Source organism: Egretta garzetta, unplaced genomic scaffold, assembly GCF_000687185.1.
Source record: "Egretta garzetta isolate BGI_Z169 unplaced genomic scaffold, ASM68718v1 scaffold85, whole genome shotgun sequence".
Taxonomy (NCBI): domain Eukaryota; kingdom Metazoa; phylum Chordata; class Aves; order Pelecaniformes; family Ardeidae; genus Egretta; species Egretta garzetta.
Window position 1 is genome coordinate 4,428,366 of NW_009259718.1, and position 10,806 is coordinate 4,439,171.

Here is a 10,806-nt window from a genome sequence, read left to right on the forward strand (position 1 = left end):
GGAATGCCAAAGGGTACATCACACCCCTACACCAGCTCTTGTTGTGTTTCACAGATAAATAAGTAGGTTAAAAAACAGGATACCCACGATGGAGACAGTCGGGAATAACTAAAATAAAATAGGCGTTTATGTTTGTTATTCAACTGTTGGGCATTACATTGAGCCTTGAGCTTGTGTTTATTGATAGTGGATGCACAGGGACCACACCTCCATATTGGGACATAAGGACTGAAGTAAGGTTACTACTGAGTCATCTCTTAATGCCATTTTATGATATCAAATTTGTGGTGCTTTGTTAAGTTGCGATCTTTGTGTCACATTACCCATACTCTCTTCAGCAGCAGGAGTGATTTTTTTTGTTCCTCACCCAAGGAAAAAGTGTAATTTTGGATCATCTAAACAACAAAAGAAAGAAATCCTCAGTTAAGATGTAGTTTAAGGAAGATTTAAACATATTTAATTGTTTGGTCTGTGGCCACTGACAGTAAGAGACTTCAGGAAGGCTATAAATGAGCCTCTGCCTGGAAAAGGTCATGAATCATACTTGCAAAAGGAAAGGTAACTTTTTATTTGAAATTCTATTCTGAGAAACCCTCAGAAAGATAGAACGCTTGCTCTAATAGTTTGCTTTCTAAATGTCTCATCTATTCAGAGTTATGTAAGCCAATGGAACTTCTTTCCCTTTAAGAACCTAATTAGCCGTTGCTGCAAACATATGCTTCATATGCTTCAGGAGACCCTTCATAATAGAAAAACCCAACTGTTCCTGGGGAAAAAAAAAAAGAAGAAGAAGAAGAAAAAGAAAAAGAAGAAAGACCCAGAGGCAACAGGTTCATCACTTTGGCTCAGCCCAGGCAGTGCCCAGGGTATGTACAAGTGCCTGAAGATCTGACTTCTTAGAGTAACTTTTGTTCTGTACTCAAGTTTTTAATAAGTGAAGGTCTGTTTTAGGAAACAGCTTTCTGGTATATTCAACATTCTCAGGGGGAAGAGAGGGTAATGTTTAATTTTAATCATTCGTCATGTTCTTAATTATGTAGTTGTAATGACAAAACTGTTTCTGCTATGGAGTAAAACTTCTCTTAACTTCTTGGTGGGGATGGGGGGGGACAAATCACCAATGCAAATACAGCTCTTGTAGCTCTTTGGGTGTCATGGCATATCAGGCTCAAAATTCATTAGCTGACAAAGTCTAACTGGATAACACGAATGTGAAGAAAACCTCAACATGTTACAAAAAGTGTAAAAGAATTATCATGAAATTAAATGCTCTGATCCAGCACAGTGTTATGGCAGGCACAAAAAAGAAGAATTCTGCATTATTAAACAGGGTGAAAACAAAAGAATCTGAGGAAAAACAAAAATCCAAACAACAAAAAAATCTCAACCACCAACTTTTCCAGCAGAAATAAAGTGGAAAATAACTAATTGCCAATAAGTAACTAAATTTACAAATAAATTATTTCAGTTTTAGTAGCTACTTTAATAAAGGCATTAAATAGAAAGCAACCAGTTCCATTTTACAGGAGTTTGCCATTTCCTTTCTCAGTGCTGTTAAAATCTCATTAAAGTTTAGTTCACTGCCTTCTCCCTGTATCAGTTCCAATTTGTGTACAGCACTTTTCAGTTTCTACCATAAAATTTTCCATGAGGTGTATAACAGTCCTTTTCCTAGAAGCTCAGGACAAGGAGTGCTACAGCCTTTGAGTATCTTTATTAACTATTGTAATACCATACGTCCACAGAAAGAGTAATCCTTTTCTCACACAGTAACACAGTAACCTGAACCTTCCCTGAGTTAGCTAACCAAAGATGATTAATAGACAAATACCTCCTCTGACTATGAGCAAGTCCTTTGATGAATATCCTTCTTTGGGATAACCTGCTTGAGAGGAACATTTCTAGCTTCTCTGCCCATTTTCAGAGGGCACCTTTTTAAAATCTCTCTGCTTGGGATCCAGGTCTGATATTACTCGCCTAACCAAAGGCCTTCCAATAGTTAATGCAAGAAACCACTTTTGTCACTTCTCTATCAGGAAAATTCTGTAAGTAGCTCTTCTGATACTATAAGTGGACTCTACTATTCTTCAGTGGTTATTTCTTTGCTGTTGTGTAAAGCAACAAGTTCAGGTAAGCAGAGATATTTGTTTCTACTTTAATACTATGTCTAGGAACAGTGGGTTGGCAAAGTTAATTCTGCAGAAAAAAGTCAGATCTGAACTCTTCCCATGGTCTCTTGCTACTGCCAAAACTTTCAGAACAGGTCAAGACAATCTTCAGTTCTGTAATTTGAAGAGTAAGAAGTGCAGAGGTATTTATAGGATCTCTTAAATGGTGAGAGAAATGTTAGGAAGCAGCAAAGGCTGGCTGCACCAAAAGGGATAGGAAGCTGAGCATGACTTCACACCAGACAATGCAGGGGTCTCATCAGCTAGTGTACAGCCCCACACTACTCAAGCAAGGTGAGTAGGAAGACAGGGAAACAGTAGCCATGTTCAAGAAAAAGCCTAGACTGTCAGGCAATTTTTGTGGTGATGAGGCAGGTCTCAGATCAAGCTAGGAAGTTAATCCATTGATCAGAACGATGTTCAGTGATGGTAACCAAGGTCCACTTTGCTGTTGAAGTCAAGCTAGACGTCAGTCAGCAGGTCAGAGTCCAGATCATTGGAGCCCATGGCCAAACACAAGCATAACTGTAGCTGAGCTAAAAGTTTATGCTCCTACAAAATAGCTCAGGTAGAAACTGAAGGTCCAAGACAGATCATGGGCAGGGCATATGTGCGTGTTTGTGAAGGCCCTGGGTTAGACTGGTCAGGGCCACCAAAGCAATTATGAATCTAACAATAGTGTGCCCTCCCAGAAACACGTGTCCTGATACCTTACAGGGATCTGTGGTCAGAAAGGACTGTTTGTAGAGTGATTTAATTGTTGTGGATTTTCATATTTCAGGGGACACGGAGATAAGGAGGAAGGAGAGAAGGCATGGGAGACTTGGAGCTGGGTAGCAGAGCTCAGGCTGCCTATGAGATCCCTAAAGGCAAGGTGGGCTTGAGAGGCAAGGGGGGATAAGGGGGGCAGAAATTCATGCTATCCCTGACAAGCTTGGGCGGGGGGGAGTCCAGTGGGGTAGGTGCAGAGAAGGGCAGGGAAGGGGAAAGGCTCCAAATTACCCGTAGGAAACCTGGGAGGCTTGACAGGCTTTGAAGTGGTGAGTGTGTGGGTGGAGACCCCAGGTAAAGCTGGTCAGGGCCATTAAAACATTTTAGTACACTCAGGAACCTGACCAAGGTGGGAGAGGGGAATAAAAAGAAGTAAAATATTTTGACTCTGCTCTGGGATTTCACAGGTTACAGATGTTTGTAGCATGCCCTGTAATCTGTGATGTATAGTTGAATGGCTCTACCAAGCCATAGCAAGCAATGTTCTTAAAGATGAACATTTAACAGAGCCCAGATTTCCCATGTTAGCTAGGGCCAAAGGTAAACCCTTATCATCAGCAGTTACCTTCAAAATTCTCCCTCTTCCACCAAAATATATATTCAGGACCTCCCTAATGATGCTTTAGACAACAGCATAACTGAGGGCTGTGTGTTCCAAGTACTAAGTGGTGTCACCTGTTGTCACACAAATAAACCAGTCACAATCCAAGTTTCATTTCCTGTCTGTTACCCTGACATAGTAGCACAATTAATACAGGCTAAGACTCAAAAAACTCAAAGTCAAATCAGGATGGATTCCTTTTTCAGAGGTTTCTGAGAATCTTTAAAGCCTGATGCCAGCTATGAAGTTGGGAGCCAGTGTACTTGCACCCAGCCTTAGTTCAAGAGTGTAAGGCATGAACAGTAAGCAGCTGTCTTCCTTTTTCCAAACTGAAAAAATGTTGCTAGTCACAGTTTGGGGGTTTAACATTGCCATGGATGTATCCCAGATACATACTTTCACCCTTTTGTGTATCTTTAGGAGCAAGGAGAACTTCTACTAAAAAAGCAGGGGCTACCAATTCAAAGACTCTCACACAGAACTTTACAGTTACTGAATTAAAGACTTAGGTATTCTTATGGAACTCCTGACACTCCTGACCACAAGGTAAAACTAATTAGTGAGGTGCTCTTTTTTGATAATACTTTCTCCCACTGTGTTACAGGCTAGTTTAGAGATTCCTGGTAACACCCTTGGGCTATCTTAAAATACCAGACCTCCTTTGAGGAAATCCAAATTAGAAAGTTCTCATGGCTTAATTTCAATATCTTATAGCTTCAAATACTACTGTCACAGTTTTTATGTTAGTCTACAGTCCAGGTGAGGTTCCAAGCCCTTTTCTACTTTTTCTGTGTTACCTATTTTTATGCTAGGACCCACTATCCTGTGTGCAGGACTAGAATATATGTTTCATGTTAGCTCATTCCACCTTTTCCAAAGGAATATGCTTCTGCTTTTATTGAGTACATAAGTCCCTGAGACACTCTCTCTTGACAGGAGGCTGGGGGATTGTTTTCTTACCTAAACCAACGGTAAGCTTCCCAACTCACCAACAGAAAGCTTTCTGACTTAAGCTAACAGCTCAAATCACAACAGTAGGAAAACATCCAGGATATTTGGCCAGGCTTCTCCAGTGAAGCAGAATCCTACTGACCGATGTATTCAAGGTTGCTTATGAATTAGGAAGTTTCTTGTTGATCCTGTTTCACTAAGAGCTCTCCTTTAAGTTGTCAGTATAGCTGCACTCACCAGAAACCTTCAGTTCTTGCTGTTCTCTCCTTTGGCTTTTCCTGGAAATGCTACAAAGTCTGCTGCAAATGTTGGTGGGGTCAGTTTTATGAAGTCCAGTGATCTTTGTGACGCTGCACCAGGATTTTCTGAAATGGCCAATGAAACTATAGCTGATCCCTCATCCATCTCACCAGGACCTTGGGAATGCATCTTTAAAAGGAGTCTGTGCCTCTGCTGTCATTCTCCACCACATGTAGTTGTCCTTGCTTCTGCTACCCACTCCACTTTAAGTCTCTTCTTAACCTGTCTTACTACACACACATGTTCACACACAACAAACACGCACTATCAATTAAGATAATTCAGATTAATGTTTTATTTTGAACAAGCTTGCCTCTAGCCTTTTGCATTCCTTCAAGCCAGGAGATGGATTCACAGAATTATGTATCAGGATTAGTTGCATAATATATAGTAGATCCTTAAAGGACATGTATGCCCTGGTATAGTTTTTAATGCATTGTTAAGTTACTTCTGAATTATCTGTGACTTACTGGTGGTTCAGTAATTCCTATTTACACAGTAAACAAGATTGTAGAATCATAAAATGGTTTGGGTTGGAAGAGACTTTAAAGATCACCTAGTTCCAACCCCCTTGCCATGGGCAGGGACACCTTCCACCAGACCAGGCAGCTCAAAACCCCATCCAACCTGGCCTTGAACACTTCCAGGGATGGGGCATCCACAGCTTCTCTGGCAACCTGTTCCAGTGCCTCACCATCCTCATAGTGAAGAATTTCTTCCTTGTGTCTAATCTAAATCTATGCTCATTCAGTTTAAAGCCATTACCCCTTGTCCTAACACTACATGCCCTTGTAAAAAGTGCCTCTCCAGCTTTCTTGTACAGGCCCCCTCTGGGTACTGGAAGGCTGCTATAAGGTCTCCCCAGGGCCTTCTCTTCTCCAGGCAGAACAACCCCAACTCTCTGTCTTCATGGGAAAGGTGCTCCAGCCCTCTGATCATCTTCATGGCCCCTCCTCTGCATCTTGTGAAGATAAGAGTTTCTTAAGACCTGTGGATATAACACTACTAGTATGCTTCTTCCAGAATATCTAGTTATTTTTCTCTGAGACTTCATTTTATTTTTTTGATATATATCACCACTCAGTTGTGTGATATCAAACTGTACGTAGTGCTGTGCATTTGCATACAATCATCCACAACTTTGTTTTCCTATGCTACACAACTAAGATACTATAACTTGAATGACTGGAAATATCACAGTCCAACAGGATTCCGTAACATATCTGTAATACATCAAGCAGTTGTTGGCTAGTCATTATTACAACCTTCTCTGATGAAGATTATCCATTATACACATGGAGAAATTACATCACTACCTACTGCTGACTTGGTGAGTTCTTGACTTCCTGTTCTGTCTGTACTCAGAAACTGTTTTATTTTTCATTGCTTTTTCCTGTACTTCTGCTTCTGTCATTCTTTTCTCTCACAACTCACATGTTTAGAGCTTTTATCAGATGCTGCGATTTTAGACAAAGAATTGCAATACAACCAGAAATGTACAGGGACGATGTTGAAAGACTGAAGTCTGGTTGTAGGCTGCACTTCCACTCTTGCTCTTAAGGCGGTAGCCTAAACTTTGGTATGGAATCCATGAGCTTTGTTTTTGCTGTTGCTGAAATGACAGAATTTCTCTTGTAATTTCTGAAGTGGGAATTTTTTAAGAGCAAATTTTTATGAGAATTAAGGTGAAATATTTTTGTGAATTGGAGCAAAAGGTAGAAAATGTAATCTTATTTTTAAGATTTGAACATATATGTGATTCAGAAAAAAATATGGAACAAGACAGGGAGAAATATGCAGTGGAAGAATAAGAGCTTCTGAAATGGCCTGGCAGCCCGTGGCTCTGATGCTGTTCCTAAGACAGCAAAATAGGCAAATCTTTGTGCTGAAATTTGTCCAAACGGAAGGGTTGGGGCAATACATGTCTCTGACATAGACAGCTTGGGTTGGCTATAGGCTAGCCAAGACAACTTGGCTACTCAATGGCTGTACAATGTTCTGAAGATGTGTTAAGCATCTAGTTATGCTACTTCATTTGTGTACCAGATGCTTAACATGGATTTGGGGGACAAATCTGGAAGGTGAATGTAGAAGAGAATTTCAGTTCATCGTAATAAGTTGACTTCACTTTCTTTCCTTTCTCTTCAAAAGCCACTTTGTGTAAGTTTTTCTGATACCATTCATTACATACTCTTCTATGCTTAACAGAAACCTTTAAAATCTTTTCAGAAGATAAAAAGGGTGACTTCAACCATGTGCAGCTAATATTGTTTCTCCTTTAGGTTCGACAGGCTTCCTTACTTTTACAATGCCTTTTATCTTCTTAGTTTCCTGCTAATCACAGTTCACATTCTCATGGATTTTGTGAAAGACTAAGATCACACTTCTGTCTTTGTAGTAACTTTAAAATATCACCCAGCTCTTACAATTTTTGCCCCTCTAAAGAAACTGCAAGAGAAAAACAGAAAAAGAAAAAAAGGAGAAATGCACTCCCATCTTGATTTGTGACAAGTTAAGCACATTGGATTCAATCCTACATACCTTCAGCACTCAAAATTTCCAGGAAGGTTAACAGGGGTTATGTGAGAACATGGAATGTAAGGGTCAGGGCCATTCAGAAGGAAAGGAATCTGTGCCATGTACTGTGCAAATTATGTCTGTCTCTACATTAGCACTGAAATTGCTTTTATGGTAGGCCAAGTAATAGCCGTTTTCATTTATGTTTGAAAGAAAGAAGAAACTGAAGAGGAATCTGGAAGCTATGTAGAAAATTTTCCTGTAGTCTTTTTTTGTAATAATTTTTCCTTTTCAGGCATGTAGCTGGAAAAGGCTAACTTAAGCTCCAGGGTCACCAAAAGTCAGTTCATTCATACTCAAATATTCAGATTTATGCTATTTTTTTTTCTTTAATCTAGGCTGACCTAAAAGAAAGGCAATGCACTATAAAAATGTGTAGAGTAGTGTCTCTGGCAAGATCACAATCTCCAGTGACAGAATTGGCATTCTTGTGCGCTTGTATTTGTAACAGGTATGTGAAAATAGGAATTCCTTGGTTGTTGCTGAAGTATTTCCACATATTGGCTTACTTACACAGTTTATATAGCTCTACAAAGGGCAGGACATCCTAACTGTACCATATGTAATATTGATAGACCCCTAGAATAGTGACAGAACTGCATGGAGCCGACATCATCCTGTCATTGCTAGTCTGCTCCTAATTTTGTGTTGTTAGATACTGGGGTGTGAGGAACACATTTGGCCACGTTGTGCTTTGTATTTCTTCATGCTTACATTGCTATTCATGGCCTATGGACATAGAAGGGAAATGGTGTGTAAAGAGATTTTGACATCAGCTGTCTTATTTGTTAGGTAGGTTCAAGCTGGAATCAAGATATTCCTGGAATCAAGTCAGTCAGAATCAGCCCAAGTCACAAGCAAGAGAAGTCAAAATACACACCAGGAAACGGCATCACCGGCACCAGGATAAAGACCTTATTTGCAGTAGGAGCTTGGAACAAGGAACAAGTAGAGCTAGAATAATGTCAGCAGCTAAAGGTAGGCCTTGAGAATGGGGGCTAGGAGCCAGAGTCACAATATGACTCAGGAGCCATGGAAAGGGTTACAAAGAGTTAAAAGCAGATATCAAGTATGTGGGAAACCACATGCATCAAAAATATACAGACTTAAAATCCATCCCTCAACTACTAGGCCTTATCTGATCCTTAGTTTTTTAAAACTCTTTACAGTCTCCTGCTAGACTGAAAGTCCAGCAGTGCTTAAGAGTATGGCCATGATCTGCTAAAGAGACTTTGAACCATGCAGTATTCTTACATATTTCATCCATCTTTCATCTCTGTATTCTATTACCCTTGAAAATGGCACTCTTTTGCAGTAATAAGACTTCATATCCATACAAGTGGCTAAAGGAAAACTATTGAGTCAGATTTACTGCAGTCTGAAGCTATAATGAGAGCTCTAATGAGCCCACCATGACTATGTGGGGAGTCCACCTGAGGTACTGGTTTGCAGTTGTTTGAACTGCCCTGGCTGCTGGCCCTGTTCCCTTGAACTCTCTCCTCGGCCTGCTGGCTGTTATTCACTTCTTGTACCTTAGAGCTGCTGTCTGGGTGGCAGTAGCACTGCTGCCCAGAAGAGGGAGAAATGTGTCACTGCTTGCTTGTCCTGCTGATACCTGTTGCCTAGGGCTTTTACTCCTTGGAGAGACAGTATAAAGTATTCTCTGCTTGCAAGAACAGCCCAGGAAAATAAAGATTGTGTTTGTCTATCATAGGCACTTAACATTTCAGTCTCTAAATATCTTTCTCAACTTTGAGTGGAGTTGCTTCCCGCCGGAAGCATTATCCCTGGGGATACATTATTGATACTGTTAAAAAACCCTCACATTTTGCTCATAACATGTGGCTGGTGTTGCGCTCTAACCTCTCCATGTAGTGAGTAATAATTTTTTTCCATTATGACAGTTTAACCTGACACTTCCTCCTAAAACTGGACAATTCAATGAGTCTTACATTTTAGGATATGATTCTTCAAGTTTGCCTTAAAGCATTGTTTTTTCTGTGTGTCAGTTTACGTTTTTATAGGATAGGGTACACCATGAGTTTACAGAAGTTTGGATGTGAATCCTGCTTTGGTAAATCTAAGTGATTTCTAAATAAACGAGGAGTTTCAAAGAGATGACTCAGCCCTATTGCTTTACACATATTTCTTCCTTACCCACTGATCCTACCTCCGTCCAGGCACCCTGAACAGAATCCTTTTCCACTACAGCAGGAGTAAGAATGAAGGGACATTTCTATTGATTCAAGATGCAAGAATATTAGGACAAGTCTTTAGGGGAAAAAGATTAGAAACTAGGAGCTTTTCTTTTCTTTTCTTTTCTTTTCTTTTCTTTTTTTTTTTTTTTTTTTTTTTTTTTTTTTTTTCTCCCACATATCTTCCAGCTTCTTCACAAGGAGAAGGATGCTTCCTTTCTTCATTCTGGTATTTTGTTTACTTCTTTGCAGACACCTCCCATGACTTTGATGATGTTTTTCTACACCAAAACCTAGTTTTTGTTAAAGAAAATTTTTCATTCCTTTCTTAAATAACCTTTTTGTGGAAGAAATGTGACAAAATGTGAAGAAACAAAAAGAGATTGTAGAACGCTATAGGAAAATTAAATATGCAAACTTTACATGGTAATCTACATAAACTCTTCTTCCAACTTGTGAAGTAAAGTGATTTTGTTTGGCACAGAGAAGGTGGAGTCTGTAATGATAATTTCTGTAATGGGATTTGCAGACAGTTGGGGTGGGAGGTGTGTCCTCCTCTACACTAACTTCACAGAGCAGAGTGTCTTTTAGGGCAGGTTCCCACATGTTCACTCAACTAAAAGGTGTTTTGCCTGACTTGTTTGGCTGTCTATTTCAAAATTGTTTAGATGTTGCTTTCCAGAGGAATTCAGAGATACGTAAGGAGGATGATTACTTCTAAATTCTAGACTTCAGAAACTAAATACCAGAAGCCTAGGACATTGATGCTGTATGAATTCTTCAGTGCTGCTATAGGGTCTTTGTGAGGCTACTGACAAGCTACTTCTAAATCAGACACACCTTTGGGTTGGGCTGTTTTGGAAACTAAGTACTTGATGAGGCGCAAGGTATGATCTGCTAGGGACAAGTGATTTTATTTTGTGTTTTTACACGTACTTTTATCAGCTGATGCAGCTGACTGAGAGTCTCCTCTGTAAGTAACAGACTGGGGTGGAGGAGTGGTGACCTGTAGTGAGCCTTCCCTGACTTTTTCGAAGTGGGGATTGCTGGCTTTCAGGCAGCTGGGCAAGAGAAAAAAAGGGACGTGATATGGGGGTACCTTTATTTGGGGATAGCAAGCCCTTCTATTTCCGGATGTGGAATGGACTAAGTCAGAAGTTGCAAGGCAAAAAATCCTGGGATAAACATCTGGACGAAATCTACTTACTTCAGCAGAAAAGGTACAGTGCATTTCAGACTGCTT

General features: G+C 40.1%; 1 protein-coding gene across 4 annotated transcripts in view; it reads left to right on the forward strand.

Annotated features, from left to right (window-relative positions):
- The window catches only part of LOC104126555 (transient receptor potential cation channel subfamily V member 6), a 54,352-nt gene that overhangs the window by 16,811 nt on the left and 26,735 nt on the right, over nt 1–10,806 (forward strand). Inside the window, exons 2-4 of one of the 4 annotated variants that reach the window (XM_009639145.2) lie at nt 689–866; nt 7,707–7,819; nt 8,161–10,783. The exons of 2 other annotated variants lie outside the window; for them this stretch is intronic. In XM_009639145.2, coding sequence (XP_009637440.1) covers nt 10,653–10,783 — 131 coding nt within the window. In that variant the 5' untranslated portion in view covers nt 689–866; nt 7,707–7,819; nt 8,161–10,652. Of the gene's footprint in view, nt 1–688; nt 867–5,668; nt 6,122–7,706; nt 7,820–8,160; nt 10,784–10,806 lie in introns of those variants that run through there. One more of the 4 variants, XM_035894587.1, reaches the window with a different exon arrangement.